The 25,520-nt window shown below is 39.5% G+C and overlaps 1 protein-coding gene across 9 annotated transcripts in view; it reads right to left on the reverse strand.

The window, feature by feature from the left end:
- Positions 1 to 205: 205 nt before the first annotated feature.
- tnk2b (tyrosine kinase, non-receptor, 2b) overlaps positions 206 to 25,520 on the reverse strand; it is a 113,125-nt gene continuing 87,810 nt past the window's right edge. For 6 of the 9 annotated variants that reach the window (XM_039672016.2, XM_039672021.2, XM_039672013.2 and 3 more), the window contains 11 exons: positions 23,273 to 23,425; positions 22,694 to 22,971; positions 22,287 to 22,413; positions 20,378 to 20,619; positions 16,885 to 17,079; positions 15,502 to 15,593; positions 14,122 to 14,166; positions 11,090 to 12,486; positions 9,801 to 9,896; positions 3,834 to 3,961; positions 206 to 1,749 (listed from right to left, as the gene is read on the reverse strand). In XM_039672016.2, coding sequence (XP_039527950.2) covers positions 1,743 to 1,749; positions 3,834 to 3,961; positions 9,801 to 9,896; positions 11,090 to 12,486; positions 14,122 to 14,166; positions 15,502 to 15,593; positions 16,885 to 17,079; positions 20,378 to 20,619; positions 22,287 to 22,413; positions 22,694 to 22,971; positions 23,273 to 23,425 — 2,760 coding nt within the window. In that variant the 3' untranslated portion in view covers positions 206 to 1,742. The remainder of the gene's footprint in view (positions 1,750 to 3,833; positions 3,962 to 9,800; positions 9,897 to 11,089; positions 12,487 to 14,121; positions 14,167 to 15,501; positions 15,594 to 16,884; positions 17,080 to 20,377; positions 20,620 to 22,286; positions 22,414 to 22,693; positions 22,972 to 23,272; positions 23,426 to 25,520) is intronic. The other 3 variants (XM_039672020.2, XM_039672019.2, XM_039672022.2) reach the window with 2 other exon arrangements.

Here is a 25,520-nt window from a genome sequence, read left to right on the forward strand (position 1 = left end):
CCTGGGTGGTCCAAGAAAAAATGTGAGTAAAAAAAAAATCCACAATAAGGTATGTCTAGGTATAATTGGTGTCCTTTCACAGTATAAATGGGTCTGCATTCATACAATTTATAGCTGCCTTAATATTTTGGCATTCTTTTGCATCACTTTATCATCTTTAAAATGTGTTGAAGAGGAAGAAAGAAAATATGAAGACACTTCCATAGAAAAAGATAAAAAATAATCATTTTAATAAAAAATACATTTATATATTTATATTATATACTATAAATTTTGCATCATTATGCTTTTTTTTTTTTTTTTTTTTTTTTTTACAAAATTAGAATACCAAGGTTCTAATTTCTAAAGCTATCTGGAAAATGGAACTAATGAACATGTGAATGGGAACACAGGGTTATCGGTTAACTCGCTTTAGTCTACCTAAAATTACAACAGCATAAATGTAAGACTAGGACTAGCTTCCATTCTTGACTGAATCTTCAGATGATCAGCAGCAGGGTGAAGAATGGTGTTCCATCATGCACAACACAGAATTTGTCAGGGTAACAAATACTACAAGTCCTGTTCTTAAATTACCAGGACAAAGGAGAGGACGGCGGACAGCGAAGCAGCATCTATGTGATACCCACACATACGATACTGAGCATTCATAAAGTAAGGGTGCTACAGTCAAAACACAACACAGTTAGACTGCCATTCAGTTGTACAGGCTGTCTTATACTTTTAACATTTCTGTCTTTTACTGTTTAATTTATCTATTTATTTCTGTTATTCGTTGGTCACTGTTCAAGCAGATCTTTTGCATGTGTTGTAGCAACAAAACATTATGATGCCAAAAATGCCACGGCATCACTGTGCAACTTTATAGGAGAAACTAATTGAGTCTAGTGCCGTGCCAACCACATTAAAACAAACACGTTAACAGTTGTGATTTGTAAAAAATGAAAAGGTTCAGTCACTTTAATTGTGCTTTGGAGGTCTCCTGATGCAGTTTCAAGCGTTTTGTCTTTAACTTTCAGATTGGAAGCATTGTGCAAATAATAATAAAAATAATAAAACTGTTTTGTGACTTCACTGTCACGCCAGCAAAATCAATTGGTTTAAAATGATTCATGAGCAAAGTACAAAAATAATAATACTAAAGGCGGAGAGAGGGTCTTAAGTCTCTCAGCCTGGGGGACAGAGCATGATAGTTTAACATGAAGGGCTTTAACATATAATACATCAATTTAACATACTGTACATACATTTGAAATAGGTCAGGTTTCAATAACTCTTATTCTGTTACAAGTGACCCACACAAAAGAAATTAAATTAAAAAAGCAAATGTAAAAGGAACTATTCCAATCAGATGCACATATATAATCAAAACATCTGACAATATATACATACGTACGGCTTTCATAAGTCTGTCTATTCACTTCTCGTATAAAATTATGAAAAATGACAAGCAGCACCTTGTTTTCCATCTGTTGCAATCCACTGGAAAATAAAAGCGGGTTCTTTAAAAATTGACCTGTGTGAACCTGTATTGCACCCTAGAGAGAGATTTGAGGAGGAACAGTCACTGTCTTATGCTTGTATAACACACACACACACACACAAACACACACACACACGCGCGCGCTCACACGCCAGATCTGGAGGTAAAATGTGCTTGTTAGGATAGATTCCTGGTTGGCCCTTAGTGTCCCCTCTGTGCTCTCAACAGTCTTTTAGAGCATGAGGATTTTTCCAATCCATCATCGTCTGCAAAAAAGGAAATAAATAAAGAATTGATGCATAGAAATTGACAAAAACTTAAACTAAACTAATGCACTGGCAAGATAACAATACAGGACAATATGATATAATCAAAAATGGGAGCGATGAAAAATAGGAAAAAGGAAAATCAAAAAACAAACATTATAATTAAAAGCTACACAAAAAATGCCAGGAGAGCAACTTGTAATGCAGTACTGCACAACTAAGTAGTGAAGGTGTAAAAACTTCTTTTTCTTTTTGCAGGCAGCAATAAATCAAAATGTGCTGACTTTGGACTAACACACACACACACACACACAACACTACATTTTTTTGTAGACTGAGCCCCCTCTCGGGATGTTTTCCTGCAGCAGAAATGTCTACAACAGATGGAAAATGGGGATAGGTACTGAAAGTGATTAAAATTAGCATGAGTATTCCCTGGGGCATTATTGTTACATTTAAGGTTATTGACAGAAATTAGAGTTAATGCAACATCTCTGTACAGGGTTAAAGAAAACTGCCTGAAGGCTCAGCAAACAAATTTGTCTCTTCTCCTGGTTCGAGGGGTTATTTTCACTGTAGTCTGAGTACAACACATTCAAATGTTGTAACTAATGGTGTATATTAATTCCATGAAAGTTTTTAAGCAGCATGTGACATGATGTTGGAAAGCATCACAAGCTTTTTGATGAAACATAATGAGCATTTGTGAGGTGGTTTAAATAGAATAGGCCTTGCCCAGCTGGAAAATATAATCAGTGTATGGAAAATCCATTTTGGTCATCTGCTTAAAGGGTCATTCCACCTCTGGAAAGATGAATGTGTATTTTAAATAGGTAATTTATGTAGAAGAAATGTGAAATTATTTTTGAATTTGGAGCTTTCTAGACTGAGAAAAGACAAAATGTATTTTTGGCTTATGTGGATGAAAGACAACAACTCCCAGAATGCACTTGCTTCGCTGCCCTAGGAAGCCACGCCTACCGGTAACCGTACAGTAGGTAAACAACAGTTTTGGCTACTAGTGAGTCTCCGTGATGAGTCTGGCCGGAAACGTGTTTTGAGATCGCTCAAAATGTCCGGGATTGGGCTTTTACGTACTACAGTCTTCGTTCACCATGTTTACTGTGGCGAGCGGGACGAGTGAGGGCTGTGTGGACTGGAGAACGACGCGAGTCATGTTTACTGTGGCGAGCCGGACGAGTGAGGGCCGTGTGGAGAAAGACGTGATTCTGGTGGCGTGATTACCGATGAGCAGCACCTGAGACGCAAGTTACCGGTCTCGCATCTCTCATGGGGGAGCGGTAATTTTCTTAGCAATGTTAAAACGCACATCAACTGATCACTTGTTTAGCGTTCATGTAAACACTACATTCAGATTCAGCAATCAGAATGAATTCAGTTAGATTGAAACAAAAGTTGTAACTTACATGTAAACAATGAATGGTGACTGCAAAAAGCTGAATCCCGGACATCGATGGCCAAACATATCCGGGAAAAAGAGGACGGTACCACCTAAAGCTACCACTCAGCTTTCTCCACAGAACAAGAGCCTGCTAGCTTAGCTTCCAAAAAAGATGTGTAATCCCAATCCTCCATAATGCATCTGTCTGCGTATTCAGTATCCGTCCATATTTTCAAAACATTTCTGCGGGGAAATCAGACGCACTGGCACTGATTTGTGATTGGTCTGTTAGCGCATTAGGTCCGACCCCCTATGGGCGGGTTTGAAAGGGTGGGAACTAGTGCTTGTAGTTTTTACAGAAATCCCCCTCTCTTACACTTCCTCCTACAATGACGTAAACTGACGATTTTTGCGTCATTGTAGGAGGAAGTGAAAAAGGTAAATAGCAGATTTCTCTCGTCTCAGGGGAAAATGAGAGAGTGTTGCACGACCATTCAATAGTATAACTGGGTTTCTAACAATGGAAAGCTTAATGCAAATGGATGGAGTGACCCTTTAATGGAATTGGAATTGGGTGCTATGAACAAAGGACAGACTCATGCTGCAGATGAGGAGTTTATAAGGAGAGGTTAAACTATCAGAAGGGGGCAGCACAGAACAACAAAAAGAAAGACTGTCCTACCTTAGCTTGACCGAGCCATAAGAGTCCAACATTTGTGTACTGGCTAACTCCAGATTCCAGTCATACATCTCTAGAATCTTATGACACTCCACCCTCGTCTTCAGCCCCAGACAGAAGAGCTGCTCCACCTGGGAACCAAAGAAGGGGAACATGAAAAAGAGTCATTTAAGGCATTAGGTTCTAAATGAACATCATGGATTTACTTCTAAACTGATTAAATTACAAATATAGCTGCAAGCAGTAATTAAAGGGCCAATCACAAAAAAGGCACAGTAAATCATGCAAGCATGGTTGGGCATCATGGGAAATCCATAATGTTTGTTTTGACAGCATGGTCTTAAGATGATGCGATTCGATTTTGGTGAAAATTGAAGCAATGGTCTAAGAAGAGTTTGAAAAAGTAGGGTTTTAAAGAAAATCAAAATGGCAGATAAGAAGTTCGGCCGACTATGACAAAAATCGGCATTTATGTTCTCAGCTTGACCAAAGGAATCGATTATGGATACTCCACTTTTTTTTTTGGAAATAGGCTCATTTCACAACTCCCCCAGAGTTAAACTGTTGAGTTTTACCGTTTTTGAATCCATTCAGCCGATCTCTGGTTCTGGCTGTACTCCTTTTAGCATAGCTTAGCATTCATCATTGAAGTGGACAAGACCATTAGCATTTCAAAAAAAAAAAAAAATTACCAAAATGTTTTTATATTTTAATGTAGTTACATCGTGCACTAAGACAGACGGAAAATGTAAAGTTGCGATTTTCTAGGCTGATATGGCTAGGAACTATACTCTCATTCCTGCGTAATAATCAAGAAACTTTACTGCCGTACCATGAGTGCGGCGCCTGAAAATAGGCTACCTTCCATCACGCTGGAAGTTATTATTATTATTATTATACATTTTATTTCTAGGCGCCTTTCTTGACACTCAAGGTCACCGTACATTATACAAAACAAAACAATAAAAATTACAATACAATTAAAATACAACATAGTCAGAGGGAGTAAGCTATTCTAAAAAGATGGGTTTTAAGTTTTGATTTAAAATGTGAGAGGGAATCAATATTACGGAGGTCCGGTGGAAGCGAGTTCCAGAGTTGGGGAGCAGAGCAGCTAAAAGCTCTGCTACCCATAGTAACAAGGCGGACACGGGGAACAGTGAGATGGATGGAAGAGGAGGATCTAAGAGTGCGAGCAGATGTGGATATATGGAGAAGATCAGAAAGATATGAAGGGGCAAGATCATGAATGACTTTGAAAGTTAGGAGAAGTATTTTATAGTTGATACGATAAATGATAGGTAGCCAATGGAGTTGTTGTAAGATAGGAGTGATGTGATGAATAGCGGGGGTACGGGTGATAATACGAGCAGCTGAATTTTGGACCATTTGTAGTTTACGAATTGTTTTATGCGGGAGGCCAAACAAGAGGGAATTACAGTAATCTAAACGAGAAGTGACTAGACTATAAACAAGAATGGCAGTGGAATGAGGCGTAAGGAAAGGGCGCAGACGGTTGATATTTCGAAGATGATAATAAGCAGACCGGGTAACATTATTAACATGAGACGTAAACAAGAGGGTGCTATCTAAGATGACACCCAGACTCTTAACCTGAGGGGAGGGGGAGATGTAGGAACTATCAATGGGAATTGAAAAATTATGAAGTTTGTTTAATGTTGATCTTGTGCCAATAAGAAGCAATTCTGTTTTGGTGCTATTTAATTTAAGGAAGTTTGAAGTGAACCAGGATTTTATGTCAAGGAGACAGTTAGTAAGGGAAAATGGTGGAAGTATTGAGTTAGGTTTTGTTGAAAGATAGAGCTGGGTGTCATCTGCGTAGCAATGGAACTGAATCTGATATTTACGGAAAATGTGACCAAGAGGAAGAAGATAAATAATAAAAAGCAGGGGTCCCAGGACAGAGCCCTGGGGCACTCCTGTGGTGACAGGAACTGAATGAGAAGTGAATGATTTTAACTGAATAAACTGAGTGCGGCCAGAGAGATAGGAATAAAACCAGTTAAGAGGCGTGTTAGTAATACCGATAGAGGAAAGTCTGTCTAATAGGATAGTGTGTGAGATTGTATCGAATGCTGCGCTCAAATCAAGCAGAAGAAGAATAGATAATAAACCAGAATCAGCAGCCAGAAGAAGGTCATTAGTGATTTTAAGGAGTGCCATTTCTGTGCTGTGAAGAGAACGGAAACCAGACTGGAATTGTTCATATAAATTATTCTCGGAAAGATGTGTATGAAGTTGAGCAGCAACTATTTTTTCCAGAATTTTGGTGATGAATGGGAGATTTGAGATAGGACGAAAATTATTAAAGTTATTGGGATCTGAACCAGGTTTCTTAAGAATTGGAGTTACAGCAGCTGTTTTAAGAGAAGAAGGAACAATTCCAGTGGCAAGAGAAGAATGAATAATGTTTGTGATGAAAGGGGACAAAAGAGGAGTAACAGCCTTCACAAGAGCAGTAGGAAGGGGGTCTAATCTGCAGGTTGAAGAATTGGATTTTTTAATGAGTTCCGAAATTTCATTTATTGATGGTAAGGCAAATGCTGTAAATAAATCAGTGGGAGCAAATGAAATGGAGACTGGTAAGTTCAGACCAGAAGTAGACATAAGTTGCTGGTGGATGTGTTCAATTTTTAAAGAGAAAAATGATAATATAGAATTACAAAAATCAGAAGAGTACAAGTGAGGAGGATGTGGATCCCGGGGTTTTGTGAAGTTTGTAATAAGGGAAAAAAGGACCTTTGAATTTCTTTCACTTGAACTGATTAAACCAGAATAGTAAGTGGTTTTCGCCCTAGAAATATGATCTTTGTAAAGGAGAATGTGCTTAGAATACATATCCTTATGCACAGTGAGATTGGTTTTCCTGTAAAGTCTTTCCAGTTGTCTTCCTTTTGCTTTCAATTTTCTAAGAGTGTGAGTAAACCAAGGTGCAGAGAGGGTAAAAGAAACTGTCCTGGTTTTCAGTGGTGCAAGGTTATTAAAGAGGTTATTAAGATTAAAATTGTAGTGAGAGAGCAGTTCATCCGGGGTAGAAAAACAGTCGATACTGGGAAGGCTAGTGATGCCAGTAGATAAATTGTCCAAGTTGATATCCTTAATATTTCGAAATGTTATAGTACGTGGGAGTTTAGATTTAGAGAGTGAAAGATTAATGCTGAACGAGAGCAGCATGTGGTCAGAGAAAGGGAAAGGATCTGCTTTACAGTTAATAGGTGTAACACCTGAACAGCAGATTAGGTCCAAAATATGTCCTTTAGTGTGAGTTGGAAAGTTTATGTATTGATGAAGTCCGAAACTGTCCAGACAGGATGTGAAGTCTTTGGTGAGAGTGTTATCGACATTGTCCATATGTATATTAAAATCCCCCAAAAGTATTATATTTGGTGAAAGTGTGGATAACGCCGCCTTCACACTGGCAGTTGAAATCAGCTCCGATGCGGCTGCGAAACGACCGGAAGTCATTCATTTCCTATGGAGATTCGCAGACCGCATGCGAATGGATCCGAAACGGGTCCGACCGAGTGCGGTGCGAAGAAAATCGTGTCCGTTGGTCATCCGGATGCGTTCAAAAATTTGAACTCTTGCGAAAAGCTACGGACGGTTCCTATCCAACAATTCCAGCGGAAGTTGACCGTTGCTATGGTACTGATAAACAAACCTGAATTATTAACTTTTAATAAAATAAATATTGATTTTATAACGATAATTTGTGATGTCATTTTTTATTTTCATGACTTTCTAACGTTTATAAGGGCAGTTAATACAATTAAATTGAAGGTAGACATTGAACTATTGACCACTATATCACATTTTTTAGCCGACCTGACATGTCAACGTCCTGAGCAACTTTCCTCACGCAGCATAACCCTAATCAGAGAGATCATACAGAACTGACAGAATCAAACTTTAATCTCTCCGCCATTTTTGTTCTACCCGCGTCCGACGCTTTTCACTGTGTAGTACGACGTCCGTTGGGAACGTATTGCGTATTACGGAGCTGATTTCAACTGCCAGTGTGAAGGCAGCGTAAGTGAGTCAGAAAGGCAGCAAAGTCATTGATAAAATCCTTGTTAGGTTTTGGTGAACGGTACAACGTAGCAACAATGGTAGGAGTAGGTCCAGAAAGCTGACAAACAGTAGCCTCAAATGAGTGACAGACAGGAACATTGACAGGCGCTATCCTCCACTTCTCACGGTAAATTATCGCGAGACCTCCCCCTCGGCCAGAATCACGTGGTTGAGAGATGTAAACAAACCCCGGGGGAGAGGAATCATTGAGTGAAATAAAGTCATGTGGCTGTTGCCACGTTTCTGTTAAACACAAAAAGTCAAACTGACGATCAACGAGAAGATCTTTCACAAGTTGTCCTTTACTCGTAAGTGAGCGGATGTTGAAAAGGCCAAAGTTGACAAATCAAGTTAATGAGCTGGGGACTATTTTCAGGTGCTGCGTCATATCATTACGCCTGCTGCACTCATGGTATGACAGTAAAGTTTCTTGATTATTACGCAGGAATGAGAGCATAGTTATAAATATATCGAAACTCTTTGGTCATTTTTTTTGAGAAATGCTAATGGTCTTGTCCACTTCAATGATGTATGCTAAGCTATGCTAAAAGTGGTACCGCCAGAACCGGAGATCGGCGGAATGGATTCAAAAACAGTAAAACTCAACAGTTTAACTCTGGGGGAGTTGTAAAATTAACCTATTTCCAAAAAAAAAGTGGAGTATCCCTTTAAGACTGACAATAGGGTATTTAATTTAAAGTTATTCGCATTTTTGGAAATGTCAATATAACTTTTGAACACAAGGTGATGCTGCCCTGAAACATTTTGAGTACGTTCAGGGCATGGTGCCAAAGACACATTCTGAGTTTCGTAACGATACGCCAATGTGTTCGTAATATATAGCATTTTATGACAAAAGGCAAAATGGCCGATGTGGAAAAATTGGATATCATTCCCGCTAGAAAAAAGTTTTTGTTTTACAGACATTTTGATGATATGCCTCAAATATCACCACTTAATTAGTCCAATTGAGGAAAACTGGAGGTGAAAATTTAACCAGTTCTCCAGTTAACTAGCAGATCATTAATTTAGTTCGCTATTAAATAAAAGATCTAGGGCTAAAATCTGTTGTTTTTGAAATCAGGCTGCGCCCCCACCTATTCATTCCGGTGAAATCACAAAATAAAATGCACACAAACGTGTCCCTGCTTGATATAGTAACCTCTGATGAACATAGGCTATTCAGTTTTGACAAGAGAAAAAAAAACCTGTAGCCTAAGAGTGCGCAGATTAGAACCACTGTATAAGGAATCAGGAACATCTCATTATCTATATAATGAGATGTTCCTGATTCATCATCGTCCGTCGCTTCTGGCCTCTGAAAAAAGCTTTTAAAGCTACCCTGCCTGGCCATATTTAAAACATCTCACTCAATCATTGGTTGTTTAGGTCTATATTACATGTTTTAGGCATGCGCTGTATTTGAAATGCAGCAATGCAGATTTAATTTTGTCGGACGTTTTATTTTTTTCCCATGCAATTCCTGGTAATTACCGGACAAAGGAAACCCTGTATCGTTCTACCATAGCCAAACCGTCCTATAAGCAAAAATGCAAATATTTCATATCTCCTGACCACTAGGTGGCAATGCGTCAAAACAGTGCAGGTACCCTCAGGTCATGGTTGTCATAACACAAACCAAGTTTGGTCAGAAGATACATATATATATAGTTTGAAAAATTCTAAATGGTGGAATCCAAATTTGCTATAACTGTTCAGACTGTCCTCTATCTGTGTGCCAAATTTCATAACTTTCCCATTCGCAGTTATATGGGCTGCCATAGACTCAAGAGAGAAAAAGAAGACCTTTGGTGCTTGGCCCCTAATCAGATTACAATTAACCAGCCAGTGAATCAAGACAGCTGTGATGGCTGTTACCTTCAAGTAGTGTACAGCCTTTTGCACATTCCAGCTGTGATTCTGTAAAGCCACCTGGCATTCTTCAATTGTTACTCCATGGACAGCCTCCTGCACCTAAACAGGGCAAATCCAATTTATGAACTTAAATCCATAGATGGCCAGCAAAGGAGTGCTTTGGATAATCAGAGAGAATAATGTGAGCCTAGTTCAATACTTAATTATACAATTAATTAACAGACAGCTCTGTTTCAAAACCTATGAACTGCTTTTCTGTGCTACAGCCTGTACAAGTAGTCACTAAGGCCATTTCACAAGATCACACTCACATATCAAATAAAGAAAAAAATATGCGTATTTGGTGTGCTGTCCGAGGAGAGGGAAGCTGCAAGCTCAGAATTTCGCCTGAACCCAGAACAAATGTAATTTGCAAAACAACGCATAGCATAACAAAAACAATTTTAATTGAATTAAATAAAGAAACCAGTTTGACCACTGGTAGAGTGGAGAATAAAGACAGTGTATTTAGCTTTTAATGGGATACTCCACCCAAAAATGAAAATTCTGTCATCATTTACTGAGTTTCTTTCTTCTGGTGAACACGAAGGAAGATATTCTGAAGAACGATTGGAACTTTGGCACCATTGACTTCTATAGTATTTTTTTTTTTTTCTACTATGGATGTCAATGATGCCAAACAACTGTTTGGTTACAATCATTCTTCAAAATATCTTCCTTTGTGTTCAGCAGAAGAAAGAAATTCATACAGGTTTGCAACAACTTGCAACTTGAGTAAATGATGACAGAATTTTGATTTATGTGTGGAGTATCCCTTTAACACGATTTAGAATCTGCATGTATCCACACTAATTCAGCCTCTTCCTAAATATAATTACCATGTTGCTGTCTTGGACACATTTTCTCAGGTAACTCACTGCTAAACATTCTGAGATTGTCTTCACCCAAAATTATATCTTAGATTTTCCCCTAAACAACTAAATAAGCATAAAGGGGAGGGAGTGTTTTTTATATATATTTTTTAGGGTTGCCGTAATGAAGTTATCCAAAGAAAAACTCACTGGGTTATGAAACAGAAAATTGGGCTATCTGCATGCTGCACTATTATAATTATTAAGATAATTACTCTGCTCAACACTGACAGTCCAAGTTCCTCATAGATCACTATTCTAACATTCAAAAAGAACATGACTGCTTATGTTGGAAGCACACAACTTTTTCTAAACATTCTGAAAGAGAACCACCAGTAATTAAAAAGGATCTGTTTAATACAAAACCTCAAAATCTCTCACCAGTCGGACTCTGTCGTGGTTGCTGGTGCCGTCAGCCCTGTTAAATGAGCCATCAGAGCTTACTCGGCACAGGCTGTGAGAGTTCTTTAGCCCACCTCTAAATCCAGAACCTGTCAAACTGCTGTTGTTATTGGTGGAGAAATTGGACTTGAGTTCCCCTTGTTGATGGACCATGGGCTTAACAGTAGCTGTGTTTATCTGCTTCTTCTCCTCACCGCTCTCTGCCTCTTTAAAGAACTTATCGTAGCGGTCCAGATACGGAGGCCTCTCAGGCAGGAGGTAGTAATGCGTGTTGCTGACCTTCTTGCCATCACGTACAATAGGCAGAATGCAGGGCCCTTTGGCTTGCTCCTTATCTTTGCCCTGTGCCTGGATGACCTTGGGAGCAGCATATTTGGGATCAGAGGCGAAGCTCTGAGTGGTTGGCATGAGTTTAGCAGGTGAGGTGGAGAGGTAGGATGGGCCGCAGATGGAGGCGGCTGAGCAGAGGCTGCTGCGAGTCTGAGGGGAGCCCACGTGTGGACTTGGTGTGCGTGAGCCAGACTGAGAGAGGGGGTCTCGTGGGGGGATCTGGGGTGGACGCTCCATGTCCTCAATTCCTGAGACTGGGGAAAGCTCACCAGACCAGCGGGCATAATCGCCACCAGCACGTCTGACTGGACGGGGTGGTATGGGGATGCGTGGGGGTATCTGGGGTTTGTCTTCAGAAAACGTTAGGACAATCTGGCGGTGTGTCTCCAGACAAGGGCTGGTAGAGCTCACCGGTACATTGAGGTGTCTCATGCACTCCTGCTGCAGCTCTTGGAAGATCTCAGCAGACTGCGAGAAGGTGCAGGCATTACTCTGCCTGCAGGGCAAAAACAAATTGTCCTCTACATGAGGTTTGCACTCACTGGTAGGAGTGCAGGGCGTACGTGGAGAGCATGGTTCATCAGCTCCACGTTCCGCACTGTTGATAGAGCTCACTTCAAAGTCATCCTCATCTTGTGCTACATCGTCATAGGCTGGGGGTGGAGGAAGGGGCCGGGCGTCCCAGTCCACCACTGGGGTAGGGTGAAGGGGGCGGGGTAGAGAGCGTGAGGGGCTCTGAGGAGGGGTTCTGTCCAAAATGTTCTCTGCTTCAAGGGCCAGTTTAGCAAGGGTTGGGATCTGGATTTCCATCACAGGAGAGGGTGAAGGTGTGATCGATGGAAACTCCTCTCCAAAGTCTATGAGAGAGACTTCTGTGGGAGTGCTGCCCCCTGGAGTCCGCACACCGTAGGTCAAACGATCACCTAATTTGGTAGCAGAGACCCAGGCGGCTGGTTTGAGTTTAAGGCCCTTCTTCTTCAAAGAGAGTCGCCGAAGACCTGATGAAGTTTGGTCCTCATCCTCAGCAACAACGTCATAGCAAGGTTCTGGTCACATGACAAAAACACAGGCAAACAAATATGAACTGTTGAGCATGAAATGTAATGTAATGACAGAGGAACTGTTATAGAGAGATAAATATAGAGCATACACGATGAAGAGTCAATGAAAGTATAGTACATCTCACATTCCTTAAGAGAAACTATTGAACGCCAACATGTCTTATACCCCCTTTTTCACCATTATTTGGGTGGGAGCCACCCCAAGCGATTCAACAAAGAGTCTAGGTTTGGCAGGTCTTGTTGAATGGGAATGCTAATGTACAGACCTCTTTGCTGTCTACATAAAAAAAAAATGGCTGTGCTGGAAATATCAGTTCCAAAACGAGTCCAAAGGTGCTGTTAAATCAGTAAATTGTAAAAAATATAAATTATTTTCACCACTGCAATCAAGAAAATGTTTCTATATTTTAAGGACCAAATGTAACACACAAGCTTTCCACAAGCTTTTTGCCGCAGCTACTCCAGACACTTTACTTTCCACGTTCAATTGACAATTTATTCTGTTCACTAATATTATATATGAATTAAGGGCTATGATTTTTTTTATTCTTAATAAGACCCATAGCCCTTAAAACTGACTTTCCTGGATTAATTTAAAAATGAACTAATCTATAAATGAACATGCATCCAAGAACATTGTGTGTATGATTATTACGGTCATGTGTAGTGCCTCTTGAATGTTATCTTGTTTTATGCATAGAACCAACAGTTAATGTAACCCCACTCATATCGTGGTTGCTATCAAATGAATGCTCATTTAACGACTCGCACTTTGGTGGACCTCACCACCTCATATAATGCAGTGCGTGTTTGTAATATTAATCTGAGTATAAATGGACACAAGCTGCCAGACCCATTCTAATCATGCTCCATAATGGCCATAGACCTCTCTCTCAACTGTAACAGTCAAACTAACCACGCATGTTTGTCATAAATTCTTTATTCGACACAGTCAACACGTGTGTTATTGCCGGTCTGTGTTTGTTTAAATTAGTTGTGTTTGTGATTTAGTTAATCAAACTTGTGCATAATACATATTTGGTTCTGATTCTCTGCTTGCAGCAAAGTCGATGCATGGTGTTGTTATACCCTCAAAAGCGCTGTACATGCCAATAATTATTTTTCTGTGGCCATGAAAAATACCTTTTCTTAGAATTAATAATTAATACTAAGTGTTCACTGGATGAAAAGATTACTAGTTAGGCTACAATCGGATTAGAAGTTAATCAGATTAACTAATCCAAATATTAATAAATCAATCATAACAAGTTATGTTTAATAATTCATATTTCCTCTGAGCTAGTTTGCTAGATTAGCGTAATTTCACAATTTTTGATTCGGATTTTGAGCATTTTGATTTGCAGATCCCTGTTGAGCACCAGCTCCGTAACCAGTATTATTTTGGTGAAAAATAGGTATTATGGGATCAGATGTTTACCAGAAGTCTTATCAGCACATGAGACCACAGCATATACACAACAAACAGATAAGAACTAAAAAGCAGGACCAAATGGGATAGAAGCAGAGGGAGATAGACAGCAAAAAAAGGGCGTACAAAGGGTGTGCAGTAACTTTGAGGAGGGGTGCTAGGAGTAAACTGATCTGAGGGTCCACACTTACTCTTAACCAGCAAAGACGGCTGAGGGGGCCGAGGGGGAGGCTCCTCTGTAGTGCAAGCAAGCAAGTGAAAGATAGAAAGCATATGCAAATAAATTTTGCAGGTAGGAAAAGGAAAAAAGAAAAAGAACAGAACATAACAGAAGTGAGAGTGCCCAAAGCATGATGACCAATATTAAAATAAGCAGTTAACTGAAAAAAAACAAACATATTTTTGTTTGGGAATTGAGTTATGTTAGAGTCAATATTTTTAAAGTAAAGTTCTGAATTACAAGGACTTTTTAACCAACACATTTCTTTCGCTCAATTTATGATTACTGGATAAGAATTAATATTATTATTTTCTTTGTTCATTTTTTTTTTAAATTAGAGTCAAACTAATACATCAATACATTTTCATATCTGTTTACGTTCTGGAGTTTAGCTCAGCACTATTAACAAATTTAATGATGGATGAACAACAACTCAGCTGGCTGATTGCTTTTAGTTTATCACTATTATTTCTATTTATCAGTTTAAGCGGTAATCAGGGCTGATCCTGGAAAAAACAATATTGCACCTGTTTTATAGTTGAGTCATTTAAAGGCATTTATTTTAATTATGGCGTAGAGTGATGTACTGACCCACAGATTTTGTACGTAATAGAGCTATTAGTCATTCTTTCTGGCTTGGACTGGTTTCTCAACAAGGGCAAACCATTCATGAGTTGGCTCAAAATTGAGGTGGTCCATTTAGAGTGGATAGGAGGACAATTGCCATGTTCATATATGCCTATAAACTTGAACACAGACAACAACGTCCACACACCATCAGCCAAATTCTCTAAACAAAGCAAAAGTGTGAAAATGCTCTCTGACTGATCTGTGAACCATGTTATTGAAGAGACCACATTCAAAATAACAATTCACTCATAAATCGAACATTACTGTGGCTAACAAAGTAGTTTTACTTTGAACACTGTCTAGACAAAGATTTGTTTGTGTGCAAAGCATAAAAAAATAAATAAAAAACACATTCAAGTTTTTTCTTATTGAAAGAAGTCTTATATACTCATCTAAAGCTGCAATTTTTGATAAAAAAAACAGTAAAACAGTATTAATATTTAATTAACATTTAACATTTAATTCTTTTGAATAAGCTGAATTTCCAGCCGCCATTATTCCAGTCTCCAGGGTCACATTATCAGTGTTGAAAATTTGTGTAGCTTAAAATGTTGTGGGAAACAACACTTTTTGTCACTTTTTTTACAGGACTCTGACGAATAGAAAGTAAAATAGGCCTGGAAACAATTTTAAAATGTTTTGACATTTCCATGTGTTCTATGAGTGTGGGAACCCTGTTTATAAATATTTAAACTTTTCTAATTTAAAGTGATTCGCTTACTCCTAGCACGTCCAGGGAGTTGAGTTGGTCTGGCAGAGTTCAAATCCAGCCCTAGCACATCTGGAGGATCCATGGGATTCCCGAGATAAAGACTGCAAAAACAACAGAATGACAGAAGCATTTAGTAGCCCATCAGTGTCTATACATAACCATTTCTTAAATCGAAGTTCACTCTAGAACTGTATTACCAAAGTTGTAAAAAGACTTTAACAGCCACTCTTATTTTTTACAGGATGTTTTACGGCATTATTTACAGCTGTGATATCAGTTTATACAGCCAACTGTATGGTAGAGACAGTGTACTGTGTTCTACTGCCATCTTGTGCTGATGAAGCAAAGTGTTTATATTGCTGCCAGTATGTGCAAAGACTTGGGCTGTGGCTCCATCTAAGTGAATGTGAGACTTTACTTATTGGCCATGACAGAAGCATTTGTTATCCAGCGTGTGACCAGAAAGATTTCATCTTTACAACTTACAAGTTTACACTAAAATTACTAAGTATTATTTCCTCATTCATCTTAAGGAGCCTACTGATCTACATTAATGTAGCATTCATTAAAATGTGATGTGGCTGTGTGAATAGTTACAGTAATTAAAAGAGAAGCATGATTCTAGGGGAGGTTAGCAGAACATGAACATGTTTCGCAAGAACACTGGCGGTTACACAAATAAACGCTGTCACTGTGATACAGACCAACATTTACACTAGAGATAGACCAATACATTGGTCAGGGCAATTAATCAACTGATGTTAAGCCGATAACCATATCTATGAGGCCAATAATACACGAGCTCTCAAACATTTACATACATCCTTGGATAAGAATAGCTTATCATAAACTCTTTAAACATTGTCATTGAAAAAAAAAAAGCCTTTTTAATCCATTAGGAAAAGAAAAAAAAACAAAAACGTTATCGTTAAACGAAACTTGTAATTTGGCAGTGTCCATGCTCATATGGATATAAATGCATATACCTATAGATATATGCCATCAGCATGCCATCACCGTTTTTACAGATTTACATTTTTGAAGTTTACACGGAAATGATAACGGTTATTAGGCCATGAAACACTGTTGTCATGTAAATAAATGACCAGAACGGTGTTGTTTAAGCGTCCCTTAAGTTAATAACTAATGATTTTCACAACGGAAATGAATAACTTAAACTGGACAATGATTTTCGTCTAGAGCTGCTGTACAGCCAAAACAATGTTTGTTCCAATAATTTCCTATTATCACTGTAAATCTGCTTTGAAACAATCTGTATTGTAAAAGGCGCTATATAAATGAAGGTGACGACAAATTAAAACTCCTATTTCAAGGAACGCCACATTGTGAAAATAAAGAGCACATGTGTGAGGTTATATTTGAGGGACTCACTCATCGATTCTGTCAGGAAAGCCCCAGCAGCGGTGAGGATTCGAGTCTCCATGGCCTGTGTGAATGAAGCTGTTCTTCAGTGGACGGCTTATGTCATGGGCAGAGAGACCTGCAACTGACGTGACCGTGTTCCTGGGAAATTGACCAACCTTCAGGGTACGCTTGTTCTGACCTCTCCACCAGTAGTTCTCTGCCCTGCGAGACCATTTTTAAAGGGTTAGTTCACCCAAAAAAGAAAATTATGTCATTAATGACTCCAACGTCCCAAGCCCGTAAGACTTCCGTTCAACTTCAGAACACAGTTTAAGATATTTTCGATTTAGTTCGAGAGCTTTCTGTCCCTCCATTGAAAATTTATGTACGGTATACTGTCCTTGTCCAGAAAGGAAATAAAAACATCATTTAAATAGTCCATGTGATATCAGTGGGTTAGTTAAAATCTTTTGAAGCATCGAAAATACATTTTGGTCCAAAAATAACAAAAACTATGACTTTATTCAGCATTGTATTGTCTTCTGGTTGTGATGTCAATCCGCGTTCACGAGTCTGCAGTGACGCTGATGACGCAAGACGCTGCTGACGTTCATCTGGTGCGTCCCTGGTTAAATAAATATGGCTGGGCAAAAAAATACATGTCTTCCTCAGTGTCAAAATCCTTAGGCTAGATGTTTGCGAAGATCGTTTTGTTTACAGCGTGCGTCTCTCTCAGACTGTAAACGAAGCTCGGGCGCACCAGATTTTTGTTATTTTTGGACCAAAATGTATTTTCAATGCTTCAAAACATTATAACTAACCCACTTATGTCACATGGACTACTTTGATGATGTCTTCATTTCTTTTCTAGACAAGGCTAGTATACCATGTATACATTTTCAATGGAGGGACAGAAAGCTTTCGGACTAAATCTAAAATATCTTAAACTGTGTTTTCCGAAGATCCGAAGACGGAACGACATGAGGGTGAGTCATTAATGACACCATTTTTCATTTTAGGTGAACTAACCCTTTAAGACAAATACTGGAAACCGACTTGTGCCGATAGTGTTGGGAACTGAGAACCAGTTCTAATTTCTTTCAAAGGTATTTTTAAATACTAGAACATACTGGTTGCATAAACAGTTGGTTCTAGTATTGTGTTGTAGTATTTTGTGAAAGAGTAAATCATATGAGCAGATTATTGTTAGCAAAAACACTTACTGTATTAATCAGTCTAAGAAGTTATTTAACCAGAACCTTTAAATGTATTACAATCCTCCACCTTTAGTGTCAACCAGTGTTTCTCAGCGAATTTCCAATAGGGAATCTTATTTTTAAAATTACTTAAAATAAGATTAAGTACGATTAAACTGGTCAATTTTGCATTAAAATAAGCTAAAAGAATGTCTCAGGTTACGCATGTAACCACAGTTCTCTGATTATAGGGAACGAGACACTGCATCCCCAAGGGGTCGCTATGGGGAATGCCTCTGGCATGACCGGGTTCTGAAGCAGTACAATGAAGTTGACATTGGCAGGCAGCATCCTATGACATCACCACTAGCGCGATCGAGTGTATAAAACGGCACCTGTGGAAAACATCATCCGTCTGAAAGGAAATGTATGCAGGTATACCGAAAGCATGGCAAAGGGATGTATTGTCTTGTTCCCTATTCTCAGGGAACCATGATTACATTGTTAACCTGAGTAATTCCCTTTCGAAAGGAAACTTGTGCTGCATCCCCTAAGGGTTGCAATAGGGAACGGATTACCTACACTGCCAAGATGAAGGGATGAATGCCCTATTTACTCAAAGGACTCAAAGGAGTTCTCATCACTACAGTGCACACAAGCAACGCGTTCATAGACCGGAGCTTCTCAAGAACGGAGGCCTCCAAAGAGAGCCTCACACACAGAACTTCTGTTCAGGCAGTCCTGGAGAGTTGAGGCATCAAATAAGAGGACAAGAGCAACACTCAATTCAATGACTCTCATAATGAGAGGAGGCCTAGCACACTCCACATTGACATCAGTAGCCAAAGAGGCTCTCATAAAGGGTTAATGAGAGGCTAGCTGAAAAAGATAGGAGAGGACGCCTAACGATAGGACAGGAGGCCTAACGATGCTCACAGGAGCCAAGGAGACTCACAGAGAGCTTAATGACTTAGCAAAAAAGCTGGCCGAGCTCTAGGAGGGGAGGTCTCAGCATAATGACTCTAAAGTGAGAGGAGACTTATCAATGCCCCACGCTCAGGATGTCAACTAACAAAGAACCTACAACTCACAAATTGTTATTATAGCGGAGACTTCAATAACATTACTCTAAGACAGGAGGCCTAACAATGCTCCATAGTACAGGCAGTAACCAAGGAGAATCAAGTCCTCAGCATAACAACTCTACAAAGTGAGAGGAGACCTACTACACCCTGCACCCATGACCGTTTACAGGGCGGCTTCACAGATAGCCCAACTACCTGATATCGAGAGGAGGTCATCTATGTTCCACACTCAGGACAGCATCCAAGGATGCTCGCCTAGGGCCTAACAACTCAGAACTGAAGCCCAGACGGAGCTCTGGAGAGTGGAGGTCTCAGCAAAAAGACTCTATAGTAAGAGGAGGCCTAACAAAGCACCGGTTTAAAGGATGAAGGATGACTTGAAGGATGACTCTCTATAGTGAGAGCATAGCAACACAGGCATTAGTGAAACAGGCTCAGGAGGGACTAACAAAGTTGAGCTTTAACGGCAGAGGTCTCTGTGTGACAACTCACCAAAGCGAGAGGAGGCTTACTATGCCCAATGCTAAGAATAGCCATGAAGGAAGCACACAGAGTTGAGTTGAGGCCTCAGTCTCCCTCCTCTGTAGAGGCAGTAATCAAGGAGGCTCAGAGAAAATAACTTGAAACTACAGACTGGCCGAGCTCTATGGACAGCGGCCATCGGTGTGTCAGATTCTACCATTCTGAAAAGTATCATACAAGAACAGACACTGATGCATCACAATGAGTGCCTAAACTCCCGAACGTGCTCATGCAAACACTAACCACCATCATTCAGGAGAGAGCAGAAAGGAAAAAAAAGCTCCTTGCCCATCTCTTGTAGTCAGTCTCATGAACGCATACGCCAAGCGCATCCAGCTTCCTTCCATAGTAGACAGCATCCCACCAAAAAATATGAGAATCCGCACAATGCGTGCATAGTTCCCTCAAGAGCTAAACACAAGTTCCTCACTCATGTACAACAAACTGTCACCTTGAAGACAAGAAAGACGATGGTGTTTTGCATAGGTGCCCTTTTACACTTTAGTCGCATCAGTGGTGACATCATAGGCTGCCGCCTGCCAATATTAAGTTCATTGTTGTGTTTAGACTCATGTTTCATACACCTGTCATGTTGGAGTCATTCTCCATAGCGACCACTAGGGGAGGCAGCGCAAGTTCATTTTTGAACAATAAATCTAGATATTTGTTATATCACCTCAAAATCATTTTTATAAATTCTATGTTACAAGAGCTCACCTGCCCTCTATGATGGTAATGACATCATTCATCTGGATTTGTAGCTTGTCAGGTTCATCAAAGTCCTGCAGGGCCCTCATGTCTGTAGGCATGGTTTCCATTAGAAATTCCCTTAGAGCCACAAAGGTTGGCCTGTCAACTGGTTTTTGAGCCCAACACTGCATCATGACATTATAGATGTCCTGAGGACAGTCCTCTGGTTTAGGCAGCCTTTCACCCTCCTTATCTATTTTGTGGAGGATCTGTCAAAAACACACATAAATTAATGCAATACTGGCAGGATTACTATAAAGCAGCAAATTCGATATTAGGTACTAAATATCAGATTTTGGGGCTTGGGGCTATGCGATTAATTGAAATTGAGTTTCTGAAAATTTAGAAATAAAAAGATAAGATAAAACAAGATTTGACAAGATGTCAAATTGTTACGTGGCTAGGGCTGTCACGATTTCTCGATTAAAATCAAGTAATTGATTTTAAAAAATCCCTTAATTGCAATTAACCCATGTCGAGTAACTGGCAAAATACAGGAAGTGGCCATTCCACAGACAAGAATCCATGAACGGCATAAATAGACAGTTTTCTAAGGCTGCACAATGTATTTAAACTAGGGCTGCCCCTAATAGTCTCAGAGAAAGAAAAAAACAAACAAAAAAAAAAAAAAACACCACAAGAAGTGGCAAAGTGCCCTTGTGGGCAGGAAATCCAAAACTTTACATAGCAGATCGTTCAAATGTTATCCTAGATAAATGTCTGCTACCATTAGGCGATCCATGTGTACATGTGGAGCGTGGAAGCCAGCTTAAGTATACATGGGAAACGCCAGTGCGATCACTTGCATTTTTTCAACTTAAAATACACCGTTATTTTGGTCATACAGATAAGAGTAATAATTAATTGGAAAAGGGTCTAGTTTAATTTGTGTACACATTTAATGTGTGCTTTATTAAATGTGTGTAGGTTACTTGCGGTCTCAGAGCGGCTCCATTCACAGTAAATGCTAAAAGGCTCAATAAATGATTGCATTGATATAATACACTTAGCATCACCATCTCTTCCCTTTGTCCTTTGAACTTTTCTATGTGAAGCGCTGCGAGATGTTACTCCATGTTGCTTCAAGCGCATCATTCTGTGCACAGAATGCACATAAGCACTTTGTGCTGCTCTGTCTGTATTGGAGCCTTTCATATTATAATACTTTAGTGAAGTATGAACATATGATACTTTAGTGCAATGAAAGATTATTCTTTCCTATCTATCATATGATGTTTCCTCAATAAAAAGTGCCACTATAACTTATAAATGTACTATACTACTAACTATTCTTACTATAACTATACAGTAAATGTCTTTTCATTTTCTGGTATACTGTATAAATATATTTACTTGTTTTTCACCAATGTCTTTATAACGATACAAGAGCAATGTGGAACATTTTACCTTTTACCAAAATTATTGTGCACTCATGATTTTTCTAGAATAACTTATGCTACTGAATTATCCTCTAACTTAATTTTTTTTATAGTATTTTTGCAATATATTATGAATTTAGCCTTCTCTTAGTGTAGCAGTTTAAATGCAAATAAATATCTTACAAAATTTGTTTTTATTGAGATGCTTGGTTGTTTTCATTTTTCAATTCCTCAGAAAGTGGCCTGTGTGTGAGCGCGCATGATTCTTGGGTGGTGAGGTTTAACCACCAGGGGGAAATAGACCTGCCACCACAGCTGGAAAAAAAAAAATCCTGGAGGAAACACTGATTGGCCAAAATAATCATGATTATGATTTTTTTGCCATAATCAAGCAGCCCTATTTAGATCATTGATTCATATCTGTACGAAAGCTGGTCATTCAAAAGCTAGATGTTTATGACTAACTGAAAGTATAGATTGGATTTTTGTGGGGTTACCTGACTACCATTTAGTCCGAGCCAGGGCTCCTGACCGTAGGTAAACATTTCCCATAGTGTCACACCAAACATCCATGTGTCTGTGGCATGAGAAAATGTGCGTGTCTTCAGGCTCTCGGGGGCACACCTATGTGAAAAAAAAACACCATGCTTAGGCATTACGTCAGTAGAATAAAATGCCCATAAATGAACAATCCACAAAGAGGATAAATGAAATGAGGGTCATGCAGAGTTCATTTAATCAAAACAAGGGCCACAAACAATGACCTCATTCAAATTCAATCTGAATCCTGAGCTCTGGCATGTCACTGCATATAAACAAAATCAACCAAATAATTTGAAGTTCTCCATATCCCTTCTCTATAGATTCAAACCACATGCAAACACAAACTCTTGGCCTCCCTCACCAGGCGAAAGGGACTTTGCGATGCTCTTGCATGACGTAATGGTCATCGTTCTTAGGCAGTGCCCTCATTAGTCCAAAGTCTCCGATTTTGATCTGCTCACTGGAAGCCAGCAGGATGTTTCTGGCAGCCAGGTCTCTGTGGATGAAGCGTTTGGACTCTAGGTAACCCATGCCATTGGAAATCTGGATGGTGTACTGACACAAGGTGGAAATGAGGAAATGGCCCAGGGTCTTTCTCAAACGATCCAGCAGGGAGCCAAGAGGCGCAAGCTCAGTCACCTTAGAGAAATGGGGTCATTCAGGGAAGAGATGCAGGGGGAGAAAAAAGGGAAAAATATTAAGTTACGTTTCATAACGACTGAAAAAGTGATATGACAAGAAGCACATCGCCACCGGAGACAATGAACACTGCCAATCAGGAATAACTCCAGAACTCAGTGTCAGCAAATAATGAGTCTGAGAGAGCATGCAAATGTCAGGCCTTATTTTAGCCCACCCCTCCCTTCTCAAGGCCTTGATACTTTAGCACCCTGTCTTTGCCACCAATTTGTTTTAGATGAGAACATGCACACTCACTCACCATCTTCATGGGGTGTGTGAGGACGACTCCGTAGAGACGGATGAGGTTCTGGTGGTCAAGAGAGTGCATGGCATTGACCTCACAGATGAAGTCGTCCAGAGCATCTGGCTGGTTGAGCACGTCTGTCTTCAGACACTTCACTGCCACATTGAGCTGAGGGGGACATGTTGAAAAGAACAACTTTGAGAGCCAACACATCTGTCTTTGCTGGGTAGAGCTCAAAGCAGCTGGACTGTTGCTAGCCTGTACACATAATCCCACAAAAATGCTAATGACTGCGTCTACACTGTTACTGGTCATCACAGAGCAACATTATTCAACTGTGCACCTGCTTAAACTCTGGTGGAAAGAAATCATGTAACATCTGGCATTATTCAGACTGTCTAGGCCCATCTGCTTTGCTTAATGAATTCATGATAAATTTACATTATTAGAAGGAATTGTAGTTTATGTACTTTAAAAAGTTTATGTACACCTGAAGTTCAAAGTAGGTGTCAGTAGGTGTCAGTCTCTCTCTCTCTCTCTCTCTCTCTCTCATTTATTTAACCAAAACCAACTATCAAACAAAAAGAGACAAACGAACTTACCTAGACTGTCTATAGACCAGTGTTTTTTAAGAACCGAAGGCCTTGTCCAATGCAATATTATATATTATTGATATGAGAACATTTCCTATCAGTTAATTTACGTGACAACACCGGTATCACCAGGGATGGGTGGACATCGGAGTTTTTTCCTCTTTTACACCTCGCTTTTAAATTGCTTATGAATGTCTTGGCGGCTGTGCACATTTTACTTTCTATTAGCTGCAATTTGGGGACAGCAATTGCTTGAAATTGGTGAGTTCATTATTAATGAAAAACACAACAACAAAATACTACACTGACAAACTTAATAGAACTTTTTTTTTTATCAAAAAGATTAAAGGGTTAGTTCACCTGAAATTAAGTCATTAATTACTCACCCCCATGCTGTACCAACCCCGTAAGACCTTCGTTCATCTTCGGAACACAAATGAAGATATTTTTGATATTTTTGATTGAATCTGAGAGCTGGATCAGTCCTACATAGACTGCCTAAGGGACTGGCTCTTGACGGCCCATAAAGTCATTAAAGAAAAGGTTTAAATATCCCATGTGCCTACAGCGGCTCAATTATAAGTTTATCAAGTGACGAGACTACTTTTTGTGCGAAAAAAACATAAATAACGACTTTATTCGACTATTCCATTACTTCCTTATGGGCGCATGCGCGAGAACTGAGACGAGGACGTTCTCCTTCGACTACTTCTTGTTACCGGCTGCTCACCGCTTAGGAGTTTTACCGCCACCTACCGTATAAAATGATGATCCATATATGATCCAGCCTCATTCCTGTGGTGCACTTGAAGGTGTGTGTGTGTGTGTGTGTTTTTAAATTAGAAGTGTTACCTCCAGATGCTGCCACCTTCATCAGATTGCCTCAATGTTTGCAGGTTTCCTATTAGCATTGGTTTTAAATTCAAAATATTGCGGCTTTTACATTTCGCTTTAAAACCAAATGGACACTGACAATCGCAGCAAGCCAAGATATTTTCGGTATACTTTTGATAATTTCTTCTGTGAGACTGTTTTATTAATCTTACTGGATCATTCGACTGAAAACATTCCAGGATTTTTAGGCTTAAAATGATCTGATCGCAAACAAAAAAGCGAAATCAGGTTAAGAATAGATATGTCCACCTACCAGCGTAGGCTACAGGTGCTTGTGCCAATGTAGATTCTCAGTGTGATAAACTCCAGACTTATGAGATCAATGACAATTATGTTAATGATGCAATTTCACATGCTTAATTTATTTGCATTAAATTAGTGTACCGCGTTAATGATTTTTTTTTTAATCGCATGCGTTAATGTGTTAACATTGACAGCCCTACAGCCCTAATTATTTTAAGTCATCCTGTGGCGTAGGATGAGAGTGTCTCACTGTGCCCTGTATAAAAAAAAGAGCAGTTGATACAAATCTCAGCTCTGCCCTGTCATTTCTCAGTATAATGTAAAGGAGCAGTATTTGATCAGCACAGATGGCCACAGGAAAGATGTTCCCACTCAAGTCCCATGTGGAAAGAACCCTTTGGTGTGCAACACACACTATCACTACAGCCTCCGGCTCAGTTCACACGACATCTGACCCCTCATCAGCTCATTAGAGGCCCATCTCTCCCACAAGCCTCCTCTAGAGAACACAGCTGCTACAATGACACAGAGAT

Source organism: Pimephales promelas, chromosome 5 (genome assembly GCF_988280905.1).
Source record: "Pimephales promelas chromosome 5, fPimPro1.hap1.1, whole genome shotgun sequence".
NCBI classification, from domain to species: Eukaryota; Metazoa; Chordata; class Actinopteri; order Cypriniformes; family Leuciscidae; genus Pimephales; species Pimephales promelas.